The 24,366-nt window shown below is 52.8% G+C and overlaps 1 protein-coding gene and 1 pseudogene across 3 annotated transcripts; one reads left to right on the forward strand and one right to left on the reverse strand.

The window, feature by feature from the left end:
* LOC110194754 (maestro heat-like repeat family member 5) overlaps positions 1-1,906 on the reverse strand; it is a 162,798-nt pseudogene extending 160,892 nt beyond the window's left edge.
* Positions 1,907-3,948: 2,042 nt separating this feature from the next.
* Positions 3,949-22,313, forward strand: LAS1L (LAS1 like ribosome biogenesis factor). Of its 3 annotated transcripts, none has more exons than XM_020967215.2 (13): positions 3,949-4,831; positions 8,736-8,861; positions 9,763-9,832; positions 10,674-10,755; positions 10,927-11,172; positions 11,690-11,736; positions 12,401-12,510; positions 13,354-13,439; positions 13,795-14,001; positions 14,683-14,830; positions 14,980-15,383; positions 16,059-16,212; positions 18,977-22,313. In XM_020967215.2, the coding sequence occupies exons 1-13, from the start codon at positions 4,422-4,424 to the stop codon at positions 19,386-19,388; spliced, it is 2,502 nt and encodes an 833-aa protein (XP_020822874.1). In that variant the 5' UTR covers positions 3,949-4,421; the 3' UTR covers positions 19,389-22,313. The 3 variants fall into 3 exon arrangements, with proteins under 3 accessions (XP_020822874.1, XP_020822875.1, XP_020822876.1); XM_020967216.2 differs by having other exon boundaries at positions 4,268-4,831; positions 10,927-10,992; XM_020967217.2 differs by lacking the exon at positions 18,977-22,313 and adding an exon at positions 17,331-18,492 and having other exon boundaries at positions 4,287-4,831.
* The last annotated feature ends 2,053 nt before the right edge of the window (positions 22,314-24,366 follow it).

Here is a 24,366-nt window from a genome sequence, read left to right on the forward strand (position 1 = left end):
AGAGTAAAGTAAAAGGAGCTGGGATGAGTCAAGAGAGGAGAAAACTGAGTTTGGAACTCGACAATGGCCTTCAGGGAGTAGGGGGAGCCAGTGGAAAGTGCACCAGGCTGGGAGCCAAGAGACCAACGATCTAGCCTTGGCTCTGCCACTACCTTTCTGTGTGATCTTGGTCAAATAATTTCCCCTCTGGGTCTCACTTTTAGATGATCTCTAAGGTTCTTTCCACATCCAAATAAGTGACACCCAATTAAAAGAAATTGAAAAGCTTTTGCACAAATGAAATCAATGCAATTGGGATAGGAAGGAAAGCTGTTGATTGTCCCCCCTCCCCCATCTTCCCTTCAAATAGCTCCAATAAAGGTCTGAAATCCAAGATAAATAGAGAACTAACACAAATACATAAGACCAAGTCAATAAGGCAACCTTCTTTCCAGCAGAGACCTGATGAAAAGGAGATGAGTCTATTGAGGCAGGACAGATTAAGGTTTCACACAACTAAACAGTCTCTGATTTTGAGGACTGTTAGATGAAGAAGTGGGGTTGGACTCTCTTCCCATGAGTGTCTTGAAGAAGACCACAGATTCCCCTTTGCTTTGGATGTAATTTGGTTTAGATTTGGTAATCATCTTGGAAGGCAGGAGACTGGACTAGAAGACCTTTGGAGCTCCCATCAGCCCCAAAGGTTATATGGTTCTAGAATGAAACTCTTCAACACCAAGGGGTGAGAGTTACCCACGCTGCTGAGCCATCTGGGCTGGGTTCCACACTTGCCTGCTCTGCTCTCTGTTTGTCTGTTCTTTGGTCTGTTCTGATTCTGGCATCACAAGTGATGGTCATAAATTCCCTCCAGACAGAAGGTAGCCCAGAAGCAAGAGGACCTGCCCACTGGCAGGACAACCCTAGCAGTTCCTAGAGAACTCAGAACTTGGGTCTTTCCTCTGTTACTTTTGGGAAGGGGACAGGAAAGGTCCAACAAACATGGCCATCTCATTCCTCTAGTCAAAACACCTCCAGGGTCCAGCTCTGCATACAGAAGGTTTAATCAATGTTTGTTGAATTGTATTGTCATTAAACTGAACTTATTTTTCTAAGCTCTTTAATGTTTACCAAGTTCTTTCCTTGAAACAAGATAGAGGCAAAGGACAAGCACTTTTAGCCCTTTGGCCCATAAAGGGAAAGAGGGCAGAATTCCTGGTGAAGCCTAGTGACTTCAAGGCCCAGCCCTTGCCCCTTCCTCACACTGCTGCCCCCAAAGAGCCTGAGTTCCAACATGGCTTCTCCAACCTTCAGGAAACTTTGGAGGGTACCCAGGAGGCCTGTCAGCACAGTACGGCCTAACACACAGGTACATCTGCTGGAGTCTGAGGGCTGCTTAAAATATTCTTCCACTACCAGCCCTATATCTCCCTGACTGATGTCTAAAAGTCTACCCTTAGAGAGACTTGGCAGCTAAGAATTACACTTGCTCTTTTAAAATGTGACAGCCCTCGCACCTCTAGGGTAGAGGAGCACAGGAGGAACCCTAGTTACTTAATGTGAATGAGTTTATCAGGATTCCCTCCCTGTCCTGTTTAGAGCACCGTGCCCCAACACACTGCGTGCGCGCGCGCGCACACACACACACACACACACACACACACCAGAAAGGTCAGGCAAAGGGATCCTTTGGACCTGACCACTGGTCCTACTAGTTTGTCCTATTAACTATTAATGAGGATCGTGACCTGCAGCTAGCAGGGACTTCATTTTACAGAGGAAGAAACTGAGGTCAACAGACAGGCAGAGACTTACCCAGGATCACCCAAGGGCCCGAGGTTTCCAGCTGGCCGTCTTCCATAGGGCTGTGATGAGACATTCTTGAGTTTGGGCCAGGACTGGATTTCTCCTGGAACCTCTTCACACCCATTAGGGTTAATCCACCCCTCCTCTTCGGAGGCTTGGTTTCCTGCCTAGCTCTGTTATCACGCTCAGGTAGAATTCCTGGGCCAGGGAAACTGGGGTGGAGTAGGGGTGCAGGTGACTATTTAGTTTCCTTGTCTTTGCCCAGGCTGTGACCCATCCCTAGAAAGCATCACAGAATGACTTTTGTTAAGGCTGACTCAAGTTAGGTGCCACATTCCATACTCGGACTGTCTCCCCAGAAATTGCCTCTTACCTACTTTTTATAGATTTTTATATCAAATGTTCTATGAATATGCAGTTTAGTACCAATAGAATAGATGCTCCTTGAAGGCAGACCTGCTTTGGAGGGCCTCTGTATTCACAATGCCTAGCACAATGCTTGACACAAAGTAGATGAGAAGATGGGACTCATTGGAAAAGACCCTGATGTTAGGAAAGATTGAAGGCAAAGGGAAAAGGGGATGGCAGAGGATGAAATGGATAGATAGTGTCATGGAAGCAATGAACATGAGCTCAGACAGACTTCGGAAGACAGCGAAGGATAGAAGGGCTTGGCGTGCTGTGATCCATGGGGTCACAAAGAGCGCGGTAGGACTGAACGAATGAAGAACAATAACAACAAAATGTTGGTTGAATTCAGCTTCAATTGTTCCGCCCAGTCTTCACAAAACAGGAAATGTCAGAGCCAGGTGGGACTTTAGAGCACAGGCTGTGAGAATTGGAGGAGACCTTAGAACATAAAATGCTAGAACTGGGAGGAGTATAGACCAGAGAAAGTCAGGGTGGGAGGAACCAAAGAAGACAGATGGGAAGAACTGAAGGGAAATGCTAAAAAAGAGAATGTCAGAGCTCTGAGGAACTTCAGGACATAGAATATAAGAACTGGAAGGAGCCTTACAAGACAGAATTTAGAACTGACAAGGGCCGGTAGGGTTGAGAGGGACTTTTGATTAGAGACCGTCACAGCTGGAAGACATCTGAGGGCAGGAGAATATGGGAACTGAGAGAACTTTAAAATGGAGAATATTAGAGCTGGGATGAAATCTTGGAATATAAAACTTCAGAGCTGGAAGGGACCTTAGGAGGGAGCACATTCCAGAGATGCTGCAAAGATGAAAAGGGCAAGACTTGAAAACAGGTTGGATAGGGGGAAGGAGGGAGATTTTGATGAGAGATAGTGAGGAGTCCAGGATAACTATTTAGGTTAGGAGCCTCAGGAACTGGGAGGAGGGTGGGGCCCTTTACAGTAATAGGGAAGGTAGGAGGCAGGGAAGGTTTAAGGGGGAACATATATAATGAGCTCCATTTTGGACAAATTGAGTCTAAGATATCCTGTTGTTCAGTCGAGTCTGACTCTTCCTTTTCCAGCTCATTTTACAGATGAGGAAACTGAGACAAACAGGATCAAGTGACTTCTCCAGGGTCACACAGCTAGGATGTATCTGAGCGAGATTTGAACTCACAAAAAGTCTTCACAACTTCAGTCCTGGGTGCTCTATCCACTGCGCCACCTAGTGCCCCTCAAGATGTCTACTGGATAGCTAATTCAAGATGTCTACTGGATAGCTAATTCAAGATGTCTGAAAGGCTGTTGGAGATGCAAGATTGGGGAACAGCAGAGAGGCTGGGGCAGGATTGGTAGACTTTTTTAATCATCAGCACAGAGACGGTAACGAAATCTAAGAGAGCTGATGAGTTCACCAGGTGAAGTAAGTAAGAGGGAGAAGGCCGGGACCAGACAGTGGGGGATGCAGGAGATACAGGAGCAGAGACTGCTGAGACTGGAAGTGACCTCAGAGGTCATGTGGAAGAGAGGACCTTGAGACCTAGGAAAGGGAAGTGAATTGTTGAAGGTCACACCATTAGGAGCGTAGCTTTGTTGTCCACGGCTCTCATTTTTCAGACAATTGAAGCCCGAGGAGGGGCAGTGACTTGGTCAAGGTCACACAGGGGAATACAGATGTAGAGCTGGAACAGACCTCAGAGGGCAGCTAGGCCAACTACCACACAGGAGCAAATTGAGGCCTAGGGAAGGGCAGTGATTGACCAAGGACTCTCAAGTAGGCAGGTATGGAGGCCTAGATTTCCCAGGGGAGCAGTTCGAGAGGCTCCAAGCGTCCTCCTCTACCCGCTACACCCTCTCAGCCCAGAATCCGCAATGCGCGGGCCCGGCGCGGGCACCCTGTGCTGGGCCCGCTGCTTCGCCACTCGCTCCCGCGGCGCCTCGCGGGCGCGCGTCCCCGCCCCTCCCTAGCCCTGTAGCCCCAGGCAGCTGCCCTCGGGCCTCGGGAGCGGCGCACGGCCCGGAGGGGGCGTGGCTTCAGCTCTTGTGCTGTCATTGGTGGCGGCGCCTTCGCTGGCGGACGCGAATACGGCGGCGGCGGCGGCGAAGGCGGGGCTCGTCGCTAGAGCTGGGGCAGGCCTCGTCGCAGGAGCAGGGGCAGGGCTCGTCGCAGGAGCCGAGGCCGGGCGCTTCGCCGGAGCCGAGGCCGGGCTCGTCGCAGAAGCAGAGGCGGGGCATGCGGAGGCGGATGCTCCTGCGAGTGCGGCGGGGGCGTGGGCGGCGACGACGACGACGGGGCGGAGTCAGGCCGGAGCCCGCGCTGCCCTGGACGGAGCGCGGCATCGTTCCGCCCTGGGTGAACCGACTGCTGACAGCCAGTGCCCTGGCGAGCATGCAAGATCAGGACGAGGGGCCCGTGCGTGCCCCAGCACCAGCGCCCTTCGGAGCGATCTGGCAGCGGAAAAGGAAATCTGAAGCAATGCCGCAACCCCAAGAACCCAAGGTGGAAGCCGTGCAGGTGGCCAGCCAAAGCGTGGTGGCTTGGCGCAGTAAGGCCGAGTGGGAGCAGGTCATGGTCTACCTCTTCTGCTCGGACCCCGAGCTGCAGCGACATGCGCTCAACCGAGTATCGGCTTGGAAAAGCAGGTGAGCGGCGGGGGGGGGGCGCGCCCCGGGCCGATCGGCCGGCTGGCTGGCGCTAGGGAGTCAAGCAGGCAGACAGGCGGGGAGGGAGGGAGGGAGGGAGGAAGAAGAAGGGAGCAGCCCGAAAGGGACTGCGGGGCAAGGCAGGGCGCCAGAGGGCTGGGTGGACGTGATATGGGCGGGCGTCCGCTGTGGGACCTTGATTTTCCCCCCCACCGGGTCGGGGCGTCTCCCCCAGACCCGAACTCCCAAAGAGGAGACAAAGGAACCACCCCCCGACGTCTAGGACAGAAGGGCTCCCTAAATCTCTTGTTGGTCCCTGCCCCAGGGCTCTACTTGTTCTTTGTTAGACTTAGCCCAAGTAATGAAAGGGCTTGCCAGCGTCCCCAATACGCATTGTACCCCGCATCCTTCCAGGAGCAGCCTTCTGTATCATATCTCCCTTCCCCCCCACCCCCCTAAATGAGCTACTCTATCCTTCACTTTGGTCTTGCCCCCCCCCGCCCCAATCCTGGCCCAGACCCCCAAAATGGGGACAAAAGAGCCCCCACCCACCCACCAAGATTGTGGGGGTGAATGGCCCCATAAATCTCTGATTGTCGCCTGCTCAGGGCCCCGCCCCCTTCTTTGTCCCACCCAGCCCATATTGTGAATGCGGGAATCTGCAATGCGGCAATAGTACCCCGCATGCTCCAGAAGCAACCGAATATGTCATCCTTGCCCAGATTCCCCACCCCCACTCCTATCTGAGCTATTCCCCCCTCCCAACTTATCTTCCTCCTCCCTCCTCCCACCTGGGCTTTGGCTTGAACCCCCCCAAGCAGAGACAAAGGAGCCCCCCCCCAACACCCAGGAAAGAAGGGTGGGTGTGAATGTCTTCTTATCTCTCATTGGTCACTGCCTGAAGTCCCACCCCCATCTTTGTCCCACCCGGGTCCATCTTATACTTGGGCTCTGCTAGCCTCTGCAATGCGGCAATGCCGAAATGAACATTGTACCTACCCCGCATGCTCCAAAAGCAGCTCTGTGTCATCCCCACCCAAGCCCCGCCCCCTTCCATCTGAGCTACTCCCCCCTCCCCACTGACTTTCCTTTCGTCCTCCCTTCTCCCACCTGTGCGGGTGCCTTGCCTCCCGACCTCAACACCCAAAGCAGAGACAAAGGAAGCCTCCCGTAACAAAGGCTATGGGAGACGTTGAAGGACTCCCTAAATCTGGGTTTGAACCCTGCCCGATGGTCCGCCCCTTTCTTTGTCCCACCCGGCCCATATTATAAATGGGCACTGCCAGCATCTGCAGTGCCGCAATGCGCATTGTACCCCGCATGCTCCAAAAGCAACTTTATGTCATCCCTGCCCAACCCCTCCCCCCTCCTCCATCTGAGCTACTCCCTCCTCCCAGCTGGGTCTTAGCCTTTCCCTTAGACTGCAGTCTAAAGCTGAACCCCCAAATTGGAGACAAAGAAGCCCCCCACCCCACAACAGGAGGGGAGGGTTTGAATGGTTCCTTAAATCCCTGATTGGTCCTTGCCCGTGGGCCCGCCCCCATCTTGCTCTTATCCAACCCATAATAGAAATGGGCCCTGCCAGCCTCCGCAATGCGGCAGTGGGCAATGCGCACTGCCCCACCCCCATCCTCCCTAAAGCAACCTGTGCAATGTCCGCCCGAGTCCCCCACCCCTCAATGTGAGCTGTTTCCCACCTACCCCTGGCTAGAATTAAGCAATAAATACTATGCTGTTCTAGAGCCATAGCTGGTGGAAGGAGTCTTGGAAGCCAGCAAGTCAACCTCCCTCGTTTTACCAAAGAGGGGAAAACAAGTCTAGGGAGGGGGAGGGAGTTGCCCTAGGGTTACACACAGCATCCTAGCTATAGAGCTGAAAGAGACCCAGAGTCCAACCCCCTCTCCTCCTCCAGTTTTACAGTTCTGGAAACTGAAGCCACAAAGAGGTAAATTGGTCACAGGTCACACATAGGACTTGGAGCTGGAAGAAACCTCAGAAGCCATCGAGTCAATCAGTCAATCAATCAATAAACATTTATTAAGCATTAAGCTCCTGCTCTGTGCCAGGTACTGTGATAAGCTATAGATAGGAAGATACAGATAAGAACAAAGCCAGCCCTTTCCTAGGGAAAGCCAGTACACCAACAGGAAGCTGAAGGAGGGTGGAGAGGGCCAGCAAAATCCCAAAGCAGTGGAGCCAGGGAGGGGGAAACTGAGGCCTGAAGTGGATAATTGACTTGCCCAGGGTCAGTCACACAAATAACAGGAAACAAAGGATGGCATTTGAACCCATGTCTCTTCCTCCAAATTTTGTGTACCATACTTCCTTTCTCTTAAGGCCAGACACTGTGCAAAGACAAAAGCAAAACAGACCCTTAACTCCAATAGCTGACATTCTGTCTGGGGAGGCAGCAGATTCCCATAATTATCTATCCTAGAAGTCTTAGTGCAGTTGTAAGCCATCTAAGCTCACAACTGCACTAAGATATACAAACAATAGCTCACATTTTTGTAGTTTATGGAGCTCTTTACAAGCATCTCAATAAAGGCTAGGGATGGGGAAACTGAGGTTCAGAGGGACTGAGTGACTTTGCAAGGATCAGGCAGCTAGAAAGTATCAGAGGCAGAATGGAACCCTGACTCAAGGGCCAGCTCTGCTGCCCAGCACACCATTAACAGCTGGAAAAGCAGCTGGGGATTGTACAAAGTGGAGGTGAAGAGGAAGGGCTCTCCAGCCATGGTGAAAGCTTCTATATAAAGGTACGTACACAGTACAGTGTCGAGAGACCTGGTTTCAAGTCGCACTTCTGATGATTATAACAGGTGTGACCTTGGTCACTAAGCATTCCTAGGCCTTATTCTTTACCCCCCCCCCAAAAAAAATGAAAGGTTGGGAAGTGGTCCTACCTGAATCCCACTTACCCATCTGGTGTGAGAAATGGTACCTTCTAATCACCTGAGTATTCAAAAAGATTTCCTAGCCCCCTAAAAAAGATTCCCCCCCAAAAAAAATAAAAAGTTTGGTAAATGGTCCTACCTGAATCCCACTCACCCATGTGGTATGAGAAATGGTGCCTTCTGATCACCCAAGTATTCAGAAAAATTTCCTAGCCTAGGTGATAAGGAAAGGCAAGGATTTTAGCAGCTTCCATTCTCTGGAGGGTCATGGGCATGGGGAAAACGGTACAATGAAAAGAGAGTGGCTCCCCCCCACCTCTGACATTTACTCACTAGCTGTGTAGCCCTTGGCTTATAAGAGTCACGTCTCTCATCCTCAGTTTCCCTCTCTGGCCTTTGAGATCCTTTCAAGTGTCAGAACTCTGATCTCAGTGGCCAGAGACCCATTGTAATGGCCGAGTGTAGGGTACAGTGGTGCCATTGAGGTGTCATTGACTAGGGTGGTAGAATGGAGGTTTGGGGCCAGTTTTCCCGGGGAGCAGCCTTCAGAGAAGTCCTTGAGGACAGGCTGAGCTGGTTGGAACCTTAGAAATGGCATGGGGCCAGCCCCCTTGATTTGCAAAGCAGGAGTGCCTAGGAGTAGAATTGATAGAGAAGCAGTTAAAATGGCTGGGGGGGGGGGGCTCGGGAGTGAATACAAAGGAAGCCATCCTTCCCGGTGCCCGTCTGCAGAGGCCCCCTCCCTTCTCCCTCCTTTACCCCCGAGTTCATTCTTTCTGTGCTAATCCCTGGTCTGCAGTGAGGTCTCTAAGCAACCAAGGGTTGCTAGGCAACCAAGCATCACTGCCTTGGTCACATCTCAGCTCTCTGGCTCCCCTTCTGGAGAGCAGGGGCAATTACCTCTGTTCCCGTTGAAGGGGATTTAGATGTTCCCAGGGAGGGGGAGGGGGCACAATGAGTTTTGTCTGTGTCATAAAAGCCACTCTAATTGAGTCTTTTCTCTTCAGATGCAGCAACAACCTCCCCCTGGCCGTGGCCTGCACAACAGATCTGGTGCTTTGCAAGCTCCTGGATGGAACTTCTGCCTTGGGCACTCAGGAGCTCGTGCTCCTCTATGGGATGGCCTTGGTCAGGTGAGGGGGGGGGACTTCCACAGAGGGCCTCTGGAATAGCAGGGACTGGGGAGAGGCAGGCTTACCTTGAGGCTTGGAAGCCCCAGCTGCTTCGTGCATGCGTGGCCTTGGCCAAGTCACTTCCCCTCCAATACACCATCATCCTCTCTCATTCATCTTTAGTGGCTGACAAATATGGGCAGGCCCCCCAACAAACCCTCCCTCACTTGATTCCATATAAGCTGCCATTCTTTTCACTATCAAACTCCCAGAAAATCTAGCCACATGTCTCTCATTCTTCACCCCTTTGCAATGTGACTAGATCTCATTCCCCAAGTGAAGCTACTCTCCAAAGTACCCACTGGTCTCCTCATTGGCAAACTCGACACCTTTTATCAGGTCACATCCTTGGTGCTGGGCACCCTTGGACTGGCCAGCCTGCCACTTCTTTCTCCTGGGTGCTCTTCTCTGGCTTAGCAGGGCCCATCCTCCCCCCCCCCCCAAGCAGGCTCTGCCTTTTCAGGTTCCTTTGCTGGAGCCTCCCCCATATCACTTCTAACTGTGTCTGTCCTGCAAGGCCCTCTTAGCTCCCAGTGCATCTCTGGACCCAACCTGTCTCTGGGCTGCTCTAGCTCCATCTCCAGCTTCCCTCTGACCTGCTACCCTCTCTGCACCTTCACCCCGGTCCACACTTCCCTTTTTTTGTCCAGGACACCGATCACTCAGCTTTGCAATCATTGAGTCATTCTCAACTCTTTCCTCCCTTCCCCCCCATAGTTTGGCCCCTCATCATCTCCCCCCTGAGTTATTGCAGGAGCCTCATAAATGGTCTGGCCCCTCCCCGGGCCATCTTCCACATAGCAGCTGGAATGATTTGACTAAATCAGAGGTCTAATCATGGCATCCTCTCTCCCACCCCCAGGTTTGTGAATCTTATCACTGAGCCCAAGCAGAAGATCATCAATATTCCTCTGAGACGCCTGGCCCATGAGGTATGTGCCATGCCACGAACCCACCACGATACTTACATCTCTCCAGGGGCAGGGCTGATGGGGGGGGGGAGTGTCTGAGAAACCAAGAACAGGAAGGTTGGAAGGGTCACAGAGGGCTACTAATTTAACCCCCTACCTAGAGCAAGAGTCTCTTCTATAACCTCCTTCATGTGGATAAGATCATCCAGTATCCAGTCACTTTTTGAAGCCTTCCAGAGATGGAGAGCTCACTCCCTTTAGAGTCAAGAATAGTTCTTACTGCTTGGGAGTTTATCCTTATGATGAACCAAAACCTACCTCCCCATTACCTGCATTGCCTGCCCTCCCCAATCCCACTGTTCTGGGTTCAAGAATCCAAGAATACTTGGGAAGATTATAAATCACTCCTGGCCAACTATGTAAACAAGCCTAGTGAGGACCAGGAGTCCCAGCTTGCAGGGTAACCATCTCACACGCTCTGTTGTAGTGTTCTTGGCACAGTAGAAATGAGGCTGCTTTTTCTTGGTTTCAAAGAGAAGAGGAAGGCAAGGCCCCAGAAGGTGCCACGTCCATGTACTGTATTTCACACAGTAGTGTGTAAACAGATGGGCAGTGCCTCCTGCTGGGCCTGGGCAGGCAGCTCTTTTCAGGGAAGCTACCCAAAATAGGGTCTCCTTGGGAGGAAGCCAAGGTTCTTGGTAAGGGAAGGTGCTCCAGACCCATCTGGGGCTTTGTCCCCCTCCCCTCCATCCTGTGTCTCTTCTCTTCCTCTTGCTGTCCCCTCCACCACCTCTTTCCCCCATCCCTCTCCTTCCCTGGCCTTCTCTCTCCCATCTCTTCTTCTTTTCTCTCCCCACCACAGATGCACATCCCAGAGTGGGTTGTGAACCTTCGCCACAATCTGACTCACAGGAATCTGCCTAGACTAAGTACCTGCAGAAGAGGTAATGTTTCCCCGTTTGGAGGTGGGGCTGGCCTTGGGGGGGCTTTAGGACAAGGGGTAGGGTGCTCATTTCTGGAGAAGAGAAAACATCAAGACTTCCTTGTGGGAATAAGGCCGAGGAGAACTTGATGACTGGCCGGGCCTCATGAGCCTCTCGTCCTGTTTCCCATAGGCTGTGAATTCGTCTTGGAATGGCTCCGTCGGACGTATTGGTGCCGCCAGCTGGGGAATAACTTGGGTGAGCCCTGGGATACAGGGGTGCGTATCCGCGAGATAGAGATGGGGAAGGATGAAGGTGGAGTTGTGTTGGAGGAGGTGGAAGAAGTGGAGGAATTGGAAGAGGAGGAAGAGCCAGAAATGCAGCCTCCCCAGGAGGAGCCGCTTTCTGAAGAGGCCCAAAAAGAAAAAGACCTGCAAGGTATGGCTCATGGGGAGGAGGAGGCAGGCACTGGGCCAGGCCTGGTATACCACTGAAGTCATCAAACCAAGAACCTGTTGAAGCCCAGAGAGGGAAAGAGATTCGCCCAAGGTCACACAGCTAGTGACAGAATGAGGAGCCTTTAGTGTGAGCTCAAGCCAGACAGTCATCTAGAGCCTCTTCGTCGTGTTAAACAGGAGTGAGGACCACACATAGAACCAGCCCTGTAGGCACGGGCCCACTCAGGGCCCTCCAGGTAGTGAGGGAGCCCCCATGCTGCTAGGAGCAAGCCAAGGCCCTTTTTCTCCATAGCTAGGATTCTTTGCAGTGTGCTGAAACATATGTGCATACGTGCTTGTGTGTGTGTATGTCCATCTGAGGCAGGGAGGACCACCAAGCATAGGTCTAAAACACGTGGCCAAGGGCCCCTTCCATCATCTTTCCGTTTGGTGCCAAGGTGTCCAGAGCAGCTCTGGGCCACAAGTAGTGAGGCCTTTTGTCATTTTCCTTTCTTTAGAGAAAATCCGGAAACTGCTGGTGTCCTATGGGGAGCAACAGTTTAAGGTAAGTAAACTGGTGTTGCTGCATGTCGCCTCCCACCAGCTTCAGGGGAGGCGCTGTCCGGCAGCCCTTGGATTGAGCCAGCGCAGAGGAGGGAGCCAAGCAGAAGGATGGAGGAACCCGGTGCAGTCGGACCATTGCCAACACGCGAAAAGGGCTAGATGGGGCTGAGTCCCCCAGCTCCCAGCTCAGTCAGGGCAGACTCTGCTCTTGGGGTCACAGGGTCATGGGGGCTGGCCTCAGGGTGGCCGGGGAGTTGGTGTTAGTGCTGGAGGGCTATGAGCACACTGGGGTCCTTTGGGGTAACAGCTTCTCCCGCTGACTCCTGTACACGGATGAACACTAACTGCCTCTTTTCTCAAGGGGAGGGGTTCTGCCTATTTCCACCTTTCTCCCACTCTTTTTGCCTACCCAGAAGGCCTAACTAAAGCAGTGGGTGATGGGCCAAACTTGGCAGCTGGCCCTGAGCTCAGGCCAGAGCACTGGCAGTCAGGTGATGTCTAGTCCCCCAGGCACTGCATATCTCAAACACTTCCTGTGTGGTTTCTCCTTCCATGGTGGGGAGTGCTCAGACTGCCTTTGAGCTCTGGCCCATTGTTCAGGGCTCACCCACCATCTGGGGTTCACCAGCTGGGAGATCCCTGAGCCGGGCCCTGTCTGCCAACAGGTGCTCCGGCGTTCGAGGCAGCTGCCCAAGGCCGTGAAATTGTGGACCAAGTCCACCCGCGAGGTGGAACGATTGGTGGGCCGCCTGAAGAAGCTGTCCAAGGAAAACCGGTATGGGGGGGAGGCAGGGCTTTGGGTGCAAATCCTGCTGGCACTTCCTACCTATTTGACCTTCCCCTCCCTGGGCCTGTTTCCTTATCAGTAAATTGAAGGGGTTAAAGCCTTGACACTCAATAGCAGAGTGATCTTAGGCAAATGGCTTGACCTCCCTGAGGTTCAGTTTCTTTCTTTGTAACTGGCGGTGAGGAAACTCATTCCAGAGGCCAGTGGGCGCCACCCTTCCCCCTTGGGCTCAGGGACCCTGCCAGCTGTAGGAGTCGGACACAGAGTGGAGAACAAGATCAAGAAGAATCACAGGGCACCGGCCCTGAAGTCAGGAGGACCTGAGTTCAAATCCGGCCTCAGACCAAACACTTGACACTTACTAGCTGTGTGACCCTGGGCAAGTCACTTAACCCCAATTGCCTTTAAAAAAAAAAAGACGAAGAAGAATCACAGGGTTCAAGAAGGGCCCTCCCAAGGCTGTCAAGTCCATTGACCTCCTTTTACAGAGGGGAAAACTTGAGGCTCAGGAGTTGGGTAGGACAGGGGGCAATGCAATTGAATAGGACAAGAGGAATCAAGAAGCTGTGTAGCCTAGGGCTACTGCCTCCCCCTCTCTGGGCCATGCGAGTTGTCTCTTTTCTCCTTCATGGATTTGTGTGAATATCGCCTCTCTCAGGGCACTCTCATGTCAGTCTATCCCCTTGCCCACCGAGTCCCTTGTTTTAGGCTGTCCCTTCCCAGACATCGAGGCTGGCCCCCTTCTAACCGAACCAACAGGGTTGCAAAGAGCTCCTCAGCCTGCTTCCTCGTCCCCGAGGTTAGCAAGCCTGGCATGTTTTCCTGTTGCAGAAATTACGTGGTGGACACCCTGCTTGATGAAGGCTTCCTCATCCCTACTATTGAGCAGCTGGAAGCTCTGAAGATCCAACCAACAGGTGCGGGCTTGTGAGCGCCCTCTCCTGGGCAGATGTGGCTAGGCTCCTTGCGCATGCATGCCCCACCCCCCAGCCTTGGTCAGTGCCTGCTGCCTGGGTACCTGTGTTACACACACACACACACACACACACACACACACACACACACACACACACACACACACACACACACCCTCTCTACACAGGATCTAATTGGAAGGGAGTTCTCTTTGTGCCAAAGAGGTGGCTGAGGGCTGGAGAGGGGAGCTGCCTTGGCCCAAGGGCCATGGTGTTGGGCTTTGCCGGGGCCAGTGGGCCTTGTGCTCCAGGTGCTGAGCTGCCCTTTGTTTCTCTTGTTCTGCTTTGCATCCCTTAGAAGTCCTGAATCTGGTGAACCTTCTGATGCCGAGGTCCTTCTCGCACTTCTGGCAGCCCCTCATTAAGGGCCTGCAGACTCACCCATTCATCCAGGATCTGCTGGAGAAGATGCTCAGAACCCTACCTGATTGTGGGGACACAGGGATCCGTCCAGCCTATCTCATCAGCTGGATCAACGAGCTTGTGGTGGTCTATACCCCTGCTGGTGAGGGCCAGAGGCTAGCCCTGGCTGCCTCTTCTCTGCTCTCTCCCCTTTTGCCTCCTTCCACTTCATGCCAGCTGCCCTGCTTTCTAAGTGGATGCCACGGGGCATGGCGTGGAGAACATCTCCCCTCTGACCCCTGAACTCAGCCTCCCCTAGAGGGGACAGGCAGTATCTCCCTCCCCCCAACCCAACATGGTTGAATTCCCTTAAATACACATCTACTGAGGTTTGCACTGGGGAAGTTGCTGAGTGTAGGTAGGAACCCTCAGGAAGGAAGGGCACAGTCTGGTGAGGAATGAGACCCAGATATGACTAAGGCTAAAATGGAGGTTAAATGGTAAATGGAGAAGCAGGCAGATGTGGGGGGCAGCCTTTGCCCTGCTGTGGCTGTGTGGTGCTGAGTAAGCCTCTCTGAGCTTTTCCTCTGATGAAAGTATGTCCCAGAGTACATTAAGAGGAAATTGCTAAGTGCCATGCGAGATCTAGATGGGAAAGTCATTGGTGACTGAGGGGTCCCCATCTTAGCCTCAAGTTGTTTTACCCGCTCAGGGCTGTTCCCCCAGAGAGAAAGGCTTTGAGGCTAAGGATTCTGGGGTTTGTCCTGCAAGCCTGAGGTGGCAGGGGGAGGCGCCTTGGACAGCAGGGTGGGCTGGGCACCAGGATCTCTCTCTCTCTCCTCAGGACCCTGCCAGAAGCGCCTCACCTCTAGTCAGAGGTCTGTCCGCAAGAGCTGGAAGATGGGACCTCGCAAATTCTCCTTGAACTGGTCCCAGCTGCTTGATGTCTGCCTGGATGCCACCTGCTGGGCCAGTCCTCACCTTCTCCAACTGTAAGCCCGAAATGGGATCAGCTACACTTGGCTCGGGTTGGCCATTGGGAGGGCTCTGGCTCACTTCTCCCATAGAGGGCTGAGATGGGGAGGCTACGGGTTGGCCACTCCCTGAGTCTCTTTGTCTTCCCCCCCAACCTTCTGCCCAGGGTCCTAAAGGCCATGGAGCCCCAGCTACCCCTGGACTCGCAGGAGAAGCTCATGTGTCTCTGCACCATCTACACCCAGGGCGGGAATCCTGTCCCTAGCGTGAGGCCCTGGGAAGGGACTAGCTCCCTGCACAGGCCCATCTATACCCTGGAGAGCCTTCAGTGGCAGGTGAAGCGGGCTCTCATGATGGAGAAGAGGAAGAATCGCCAGCCCGGGGAAGAGGAGGAAGAGGAGGAGGAGGAAGAAGAGGAGGAAGAAGAGACTGAGTCTGAAGAGTCCTCTGAACCCGAAGTGATGGAAGTGGATGCAGAGCCAGTGAAGGAGGCTGTGCTGAAGGAGACTCCGGAGATGCTCGCTGAAAAGCAGGCCGGCTTGGAGGGCTCCCCCTGGCAGCTGTGCTTAGGTAAGGGGCCCAGGCGACACCCTGGGGAAAGGCCCCCTGGAGGACTGAGATTGAGCTGGGCCCCTCAGCTGACGGGGGGGACGGAACACCTCTGTCTGTGTCAGAAGCAGGATTTGAACCCGGGTCTTCTTTTTGCAACATACTATTGTGGCCCAAGTTACCCTGGGAGACCCCAGAGGAGGGTTGGCAGCTCCTGGAAAGCTGAAGGAGGCGATGTCACTCACCCCTCTTCCTCCCCCATCCCAGACGCACAGCTGCAACCACATTCATGTTCCTGGGCCCCGGTCGTCGGCACACTTGGGGCCCAGGAAGTGCTGGGTCAGACACTAGAGGGGTGCTGCTCTCAGCTCCCCAGGCACTTGTTTCTGGGTGGGCCCTCAGGGCTGCTGGGGTGGGGAGGGGGCGGAGCAGGGCTGGGGAAAGGGCTTCTGGGGGGGTTGATGGCCAGCCAGCCAGTGGTAGCTGCTGGCCTCGAGAGAGACCAGGTGAGACCTTCCTGAGCCTGAGATGAGCCAGAAAGACAGAGATGGGGGAGGGGGCAGGAAATGACACCGTGAGACTGCATAGCCTTTCCGCACTTTGCTCTGGCCAAGGTTCTTCTGTAAAATCTGTAAAATGGAGGGATTGGCTGCCAAGTTCCTTCCTAGCGCGAGCTCTCCAATCCCTCTCATCCAGATGACATAAACTGGAGCGAATTGCCCCTGGGTAAGGTTCCGGGCCAGACTGACGACCCTGACGAGCTGATGGTGGAGAACTACACCCTGATCTCTGTCCTGGACCAGCCTGTGATCCATGAACTGGATGATGAGCCGCATTCATCCACATTTGGGTGAGTATCTCTGCCCCGCCCTGCTGCCTCTTGTGGTGGGCACAGCCAGCTAGCTGCTCTGATAGACAGGGAGCCATCCTCCTCCCCTTGGAAAAATCCCATGGGAAACTGAGCCTCCCCTGCCCCCAGCCCCCCACCCCCCCCCACCACCAAGGCCTCAAGATGCCTCAGGCATCCAGGAGCTGGGGCCACAGCCTGGCCTGCAGGGGAGGAGGAGGAGGAGCTAAAGTCAGGCCGGCCTTGCTGAGGCCTACCTGGATGGTAGCTTCTTGCTACTGCTCTCCCTTGGTGTGGGCCCTTCCAGCTCCAAGGCTTAGGATTTTATTTTTTTATGTTCTGTTGGCACTTTTTGTTCTGATACCACAGACATTTCTCAGCGCATCCTTCCTCCTCCCCACGACACCCCCTCCCCCTGCCCCATCTCCACTGAAGAAAGAAAAACAGTTAAGACAGACAAATTGACCTAGCAGCTGAGTCTGCCAGCATGTGCCACATTCCTTACCCATAGCCCCCCGCCTCTACTGAGAAGAGGGAAGTGTGTTTTGTTATTTGTTCTCTTTGACCATGATTGTTCATGACAGGCGGTCAGAGCTTGGCCACCTGCTAGCGCTTTGATTGACCTGGTTGGAGGCAGAGTCATTGTGGCATAAGAGAGCCGGAAGCCCTGGGTTCAAGTCTCACCTCCTGACACATCCTGGCTGTGAGCAAGTCACTTAACCTCTCGGTAGCTCTGTCGGAGGCTAAGTTGCAGAGTAGATGCCAACTTGCATTGGTGGAGGGAGCTTCCCAGGTCTAGTCCGAGGCCCTAGTGCTATTTTGTTTATTGTTTTGATCATCTCCCCACTCGGGCTTTCTTCTCTGTGCGTCAGCTCAGATAAGTCTTCCCAGAGTCCTCTGCTATTTGTCGTCTGTTAGGACCTGGCCTTGGGTCACGTGGTCAGTAGCACAATTAGCAGACTGGGCAGCTAGGCTCTGCCTGAAAGCCTCTGAAGAGGTGCTAGCTAGCCAGCCCACTGGTTCCTGAGACATCTCAGGCCACTTTGGGACGGCTTTAATTGGGTTGGGTCCGGCCCTCACTCCACCTCACCCTAAGCTTGAAGCGTCTGTTCTCTCCCCAGTTCCCTGGACCTGAGAATCCCCAACATGGAAGGCCCACTGTGGACCCAGAATGAGCTACATAGCCTCAAAGGCAACATCCAGTTGTTCTAACCTCAGGGTGGGAAGGGCGCCCCTCCCCCTCTGTGCAGACACTCCCCCTCCCCCACAAGCACTGGAAACCAAGGTGCCCACCTCAGTTGACTTTGATTAGTGTCGGTTGTATTTTTTTTGGAGAAAAAAAATAAACCCTACTTTCCTTGCTCTGCAACACAGGCCTGCTGGCCTGTGTTCCTCCCAGAGCTGGCCTGGGTTGGGGGCCTGAGAAGGACCCCTAGCCCAGGAATCCCCTCTGCAGCAGCGCCCCTGATAAGTAGTCATCCCACTTAGACTTGAAGGCTTCCCCTGCTGGGGCCCATGCCAGGCCTGGAGCCCAATTCTGCCTCTGCCGCTTGGCCAGTGCTCCTGGTCCTGCCCTCTGGGGCTGAGCAGACAGCTCGTCAGCATCTTGAGCATGCTCCCTGGATCCTTCTCCTTCCATTAAGGAAAGCCGTGGGCCCCTAGCATCTCCAGGCCTTTGCCACCTTGGACCCCACTACTAGATGCTGATGCCCCAGCAGGGCACCGCTAGTATAGCTGGCTTCCATCTCTTCTTCCTTTTCTCTGCTTCCCGGAGAAGGGCCTACTCTTGCCTACTACGCTGTCCAGCGCCAGCCAAGCAGAAGGGATCCCTTACTTAATGCTATAACTCTAACTTAGTGCTTTGTGCTGTGTACCCTCACACCAGCCTCCTCAGGAACAGTGCTGCAAAGGGGATTCCTAGGCCTCCCCCTCAAATGCTTTGCCCAGGACCTTGTAGGGTCTCCTGCTTCTGTCCCCAAGTTTAGATTCCCGAGTTAGAACCTAACCTGTACCTCACTAGCTATCCCTAAGGCTTGACTGCTACCCCTCCCCCCCTTCCCCAGTGCCGTTTTACCAGTAGATACCCTTCCTTTAGAGCCCCAAGTCATGGCATGCAGCTGGGGAGAAAAGTACACCCTTGTTCTCATTCAAGCTTCTGACCTGGTGAGAACAGGCCGGTGGATGAGGTGCCCCTGCCAGGATTTTTCTCTTATCGTTGGAACTTCTAGGGGCTCCTCAGATTCTCTCCTTTGTTCGCTTCCATTGAATAAAACTTAAATGTGACTGTGTGCTTGCAAGTGTGTGGTTACTGGGGGGTGGGGAACAATTGTTTGCCCAGGTTTCTTGGGTGGGGGCTCTGAGCTAAGAGAAGTGAGGAGAGCTGAGGAAATCTTGTGTCAGATTCACCAGACCCAGAAAAAGTAACACTGGGCTATTAAGCCTCCTTCTGCCGGCTCTGATACTTGTGTGTTCAGGGCACCTTCCCACCTCCGACTTTGTGTGCTAAAGTCTCTCCCAGCCCTGGCATTCTGCCTTCACTTTTTTTTCTTTTTTTTTTTCTTTTTTTTGGTGAGTATGAGGCAAGATTCCCAGCTAAGGTTGGAAATGCTTTTGGAGACTTGAGGGTTGAAAAGGTTTAAAATAGTTGGTGTATTGGCTTTTTAGGGAGGTGTAGAAGGATTGCCTTGCTGCAGTGAGGGCCCAGTTGAGATGATGTAACAGATTTGTGGATGACCCAGTCAACAGAGTTTTGTGATTTTCTCAGCAGCATGGGAATAAATGCAGAGTCGGCAGATGGTGGGAGTAATCCAAGTTTGGGTTTTGGCAAGACATCAGAGGTGGGACAAGAAACACCCCTTTCCACCATGCCGGTTCTCCAGTCAGAGGACGGAGAGGAGAAAAGCACTTCCATCGCCAACCAGTTTCCCGACCTTGGGGAATGGGGAGAAAACACCATTTCATCAACCCAGGTGTCCTGCCTCCCCGTGGAAGAGGATCCAGAAGATCCCGATGTCATCATTGAGTGCCACATTCCTCCTCCTCCTAGGGTGGAGGGCCAATCTATCCGTGTTCCAGTGATTGTGAACCCCCGGGAATCGTTCAAGCGTGCTCACTATCCGTTGTGTGCTCCCACATTCGTTTTCCCTCCAGTCCAATCTCACTCTGATGACTCACTCTAAAGCTGCCCAGCTTTAGAGAGCCCACTGTGCTCTCTGCAATGCCTGTTTGCTAGGTGGCAAACTTGCTTTTGTCAATCGCTTCCTTTTGTGCTCTTTCCATTTCCTGCCTCCTTCCCTGGCACTAGATGCACTTTCATCCCCCCAATTCACTGGTCGAGGCGGGGGAGTTGGGATACTCCTTGCTCCCCATGGCCGCTTCCAGACTCATTCTCTACCTCCATCGCTCAGTAACTTCCCCTCTGAATTTCATTCAGTCCATATCTCCCCAATCAGAATTCTGGTGTCTGTTGCCTACTGACCCCCAGGCCACTCTCCTTCATTCATGGATGAATTCAGGGCCTGGCTCCCAGTCTTCCTTCCTTCCCTGACTCCTGTCCTCATGCTAGGGGACTTCAGCATATACAGAGATGCTCCCCCAAACACCCTAATCTTCCAGTTCCTCACCTTATTTCCCATGGCCTGCTACTCCACCCCAACTCAGCTACACACACAGAGATGGCCATACCCTTGTTCTTGCCACCAGCCACAAATGCACCACTTCCATGATCATCAGCTCCGAAATTCCCTTACTGGCTCACTATCATCATTCCACCTCTTCCTCTGTTTTGTAACCCCACATCCTGTTCTTCATTCACAATGTGACCTTCAATCTCTCAACCCTGTCAGTTCTCTCCTAGGCCATCACCCCTGTACTCATTACACATCTCCCTTTCCCATCTCAACCGTTTGGTGAATCACTTCAACTCTATACTGCCCTCTTACCTTGAGTCCCTTGCCCCCTGATGGAACCAGTCTTGCCCCACCAAGCCTCAGCCTTGAATCACTCCCACCATCTGCTGCCTTCGCTCCTACAAACGTGCTGCTGAACAAAGGTGGAGAAAACTGTGCTGACTGGGTCCACTACAGATTTGTTACATGACCTCAACTGGGCCCTCACCGCTACAAGGCAATCCCCTCACACCTCCCTGATGGATTCACTGTCCCACTCTTCCACAGTGGCCATTCCAAATCTCCCACCCCTGACCTCCTATGGCTCCCCTTTCCCTCCCCCTCTCAGCTGAGAGCCTTGCCTCATATTTTACTGGAAAAATTGAGGCCATTTGCAGTGAGCTCCCTCTTCCCTCTTCCTTATCTGCTATCACTCAGATGCCTTCTGCCACTATCTTCTATTTCACTCATGTCTCACATCATGAGGTGGCCCTAATCTTTGCCAAAGCAAAGCCTTCTGTGTGCCCAAGTGATCCCATTGCATCCCATCTCCTCGATCATCCTCACTCTTATCATCAGTATCCCTGTCCACTGGCTCCTTCCCTACTACCTACAAACATACCCATGTCTCCCTCGTCCTCAAAAAAGCCCTCCCTTGATCCAACCATCCCTTGCTAGTTCTCATCCCACACCTCTCCTCCCCTTTGTGGTCAAACTCCCCGAGAAGGCTGTCTATAATAGGTGCCTCCACTTCCCTTCCCCTCACTCTTCTTAACTGTAGTCTGGTTTCTGACCTCATCACTTAACCAGAACTGCTCTCTCCAAAGTTACCAGTGATCTCTTAGCTGCCCAATCCAATGGCCTTTTCTCAATCCTCACTCTTCTTGCCCTCTCTGTAGTCTTTGATGCTGTTGATCACCCTTTTCTCTTTAATATTCTCTCCTCTCTAGGTTTTCAGGATACCACCTTCTCCTGGGTCTCATCCTACCTATACAACCATTCCTTCTGTCTCCTTTGCTGGATCTTTATCCAGGTTACTTACTTCTCCTCACTGTGGGTGTCCCCTAAAGCTCTGTCCTGGGCCCTCTTGTCCCGTTCTACAATTTTGCTGTAGGTGATCTTCTCCCAGCTCCCATGGATTCAGTTAGCATCTCTATGCTGATGATTCTCAAATCCCCTTATCCCAGCCTTAAACTCTGCTGACCTCCAGTCTCCCATCTCTACTTGCCTATTGGGCATCTGGAACTAGATTTCCCATAGACATTTTGAATTCAACATGTCCAAAACTGAACTCAGTGTCTTCCCTCTGCCTCTGCCCCTGCCCCAATCTCCCCTCTTCCTAAGTTCCCTGTTACTGTTGAGGGCACCACCATCCTCCCAGTCACAGCCCCAGTGTCATCCTCCAGATTCTCACTCTCACTCCTCCATTCCCGATCTCTCGTCATGGCCTCTCTATTATACCTTCGTCATATCTCCTGTATAGCCCCACTCCTCCCTTTTAGCCTCTGACACTGCCACTCCCCCTCCCCCCCGTAAAGGCCCTTATCACCTCCCACCTGGACTTTTGCAGTAGCTTGCTGGTTGATCTAGCCCCTGTGTTCCCCCGCTCCAGGCCGTCCTCAGCTGTCAAAGTGATTTTCCTAAAGCGTAGGCCTGGTCCCTTATGAGCGTCAAAGTGATTTTCTTGAAGTTGTAAGTCTGACCATGTCACCCCTTCCCTACTCAAACTCCTGGGGTTCCCTATCACTTCCAGGATCAGATATCAAATCCTCTGTTTGGTGTTAAAAGCCCTTTACAACCTGCCTGCCCCTCCCAAATCCCCCCAAGATTCAACACGAGTCACCCCAACCCCATCCCCCCAAGAAGCCGTTCCCAATCTCCCTTAATTCGGGTACCTTCCCATCTGTTGACTATCTCCTATAAAAGCCCTTTACTACCTGCCTGCCCCTCCCAAATCCCCCCAAGATTCAACACGAATCACCCCAACCCCATCTCCCCAAGAAGCCGTTCCCAATCTCCCTTAATTCAGGTACCTTCTCCTCTGTTGACTCTCCTATTTCTCTTGTATATAGCTTGTTTGTACGTAGTTGTATGTCGTCTTTATAGATTGTGAGCTCCTTGAGGGCAGGGTCTGCCTTTTACCCTTCTTTGTATCCTTAATGCTTAGCACAGTATTTAGCACATAGTGGGCGCTTAATAAATGTGTATTGACTGGCAGACCAGGGGGCGAGGGATTTGATTGCAAAGTCGAACCGGTTCACTATTGGCTCAAGATGGGGAGAGGAGGAGAGTGTAGCCAGTGCCTGGGGAAGAACTGAAAGCGAATGACAGAGACTGTAATCAGTAAAGAAATTTCATAGCTCCTGAACGTGAAAATGGGTGATGGCAAGATCAAAGGTATGACTGTTTCTGTTTGAGGGAGCATCCCCGTGTATGTTGGGGTACCCTCGTATGAGAGGCAGGGAGGAGAGAAAGGCTGGGAGCCAGGCCCTGAACTCATGCAGGAAGGAAGCAGAGTGGCCTGGAAGTGGGTAGATAACAGCTACCTGAACCTTGACCGGGTGAGAAATATGGATTCAAGTCCCGTTGGATCTGCATCAATGGACTTTCCACACTAGAAGTTCCACACTGATGAAATCACAGGTTCAGCCCCCCCTTTCCCCCAAAAAAAAACCCCCAACAACCAAAAACCATAGAAAGGTAAGATGCAATGAGAGGAGAGGAATTGGGGAGGACATCAGTAGGCAGCTAAAGAACATCCCTCTGATTGAGACTGACTACTAGTGTGACCTTGGGCATGTCAGAGGCGTCTTAGTGTAGTAGAGATGGCAGCAGGACCTAGAGTCAGAAATACTTGGGTTCAAATCCTCCCTTAGATCTTTACTGCCTGGGTAAATGACTCATCTTCCCTGCGCTTCAGCATCTATGAAACCAGAGGATTGGACTGAATGACCCCTGAGGGCCCTTCCAGCTGGAGCCCTGGGATCCCATGTACCCTGCTCCTGGGCACTTCCTTTGTACTCTGACCATCTTCTCATCAACTGCCTTGATCTCCACCCCCCACTAGAGACCCTTCCTTCCTAAGGTTTTCTCTTCTCCCTCTTGTTTCACTGGCTTCATTTGTTAATCCATTTCCCCCTCTCAAAAATGAAGGAGGTTAAACTTAATCACATCCAGCTCTACACCTAGGATTCTATAGATGACCTTGGGTCAGTCTTCCCCTCTCCTACCTCAGCCTTAGTTTCCTCTTCTTTAAAATGGAGTCAGACCAGCTGGCTTTTGAGTACTCTTCTATATCTAAAGCAAACCTCTGGAGTCAGTTTGTGAATTCTAAAGTGGTAAAAGAAGGGTGAGCTCCTACTGAGTGCCCACTAGGTGCCCACCAGGTACCCGGCTACACTATGGGGGCTCTCAGATATGAATTCTACACAGTCCTCATTCATGCAATCACCTTTCCCAGTTTTGTTCACCTTCTCCACTGGAATAGCCTTCCATGTATTTTCTGAATGCTAAGAATCCCTCTCTTTTTTACGGAAAAGGAAACTAAGTCAATTAAGTGATTTGCCCAAGGTCACACAGAGCTGGGATTCGAACCCAAGAGTTCTTACCCCAAGTCCAGCTCGATCCTGGGTAGGTGGAGGTTTCCCCCCACTGTGCTACCTCCTCTAAGGGCTTGCACTATGTCAGCCCCGGACCTAGCTCCACTGTGGGGAGAAGTCTTGTCTCCACCCGCCACCCCCCACCTCCCTCCTCCTTCCTGTTCTTCCATGGACGTGCAGGGAGAATTGGAGGATCCCCAGGGCTGACAAAAGCAGCCAGTTCGTGAGGCTTCTGCAGCTCCACCGTCTACGTGTCGGGGCCCAAAGGTTGCCATGGGAACACATCTCCAGGAAGAATGGAAGTCGGTTGGAAAAGATGTCTTGTATCCAAGGGCGACATGGCTGACATTGCTCCTCCCCGCCCCCACCCGCCCCGAAGCGCTAGGGAAACGCGAGAGGAGGCGTTTTTTTTCCCCAGTAGCGGAGAAGGGGAAGAATAACAAGGTTTGAGGGCACCCACACACACCCACACACACACCCACACACACACACACACACACACACACACACACACACACACACACACACACACACACACACACACTGGGACCCCTTGAGACCCAGGAGCTGGCTGGGCCAGGGTGCTAAGGAGAAGCGTAGAAAAAAAAAAGCCTATCTTTGGCCCCATCTGCTCTCTGGTTCTGACCAGTTAAGCCCATGAAGTCCTTCTC

This window comes from Phascolarctos cinereus, unplaced genomic scaffold (assembly GCF_003287225.1).
Source record: "Phascolarctos cinereus isolate Bilbo 61053 unplaced genomic scaffold, phaCin_HiC Scaffold_8;HRSCAF=390, whole genome shotgun sequence".
Taxonomy (NCBI): Eukaryota; Metazoa; Chordata; class Mammalia; order Diprotodontia; family Phascolarctidae; genus Phascolarctos; species Phascolarctos cinereus.

Excerpts from the sequence above, each read along its gene's own strand:
- LAS1L (XM_020967215.2), top strand. The coding sequence starts at position 4,422 with ATGCGGAGGCGGATGCTCCTGCGAGTGCGGCGGGGGCGTGGGCGGCGA. Across the intron at positions 8,862-9,762 it reads TATGGGATGGCCTTGGTCAG|GTTTGTGAATCTTATCACTG; the intron begins GTGAGGGGGGGG and ends TCCCACCCCCAG. Across the intron at positions 16,213-18,976 it reads CCGCATTCATCCACATTTGG|CATGGGAATAAATGCAGAGT; the intron begins GTGAGTATCTCT and ends TTTTCTCAGCAG.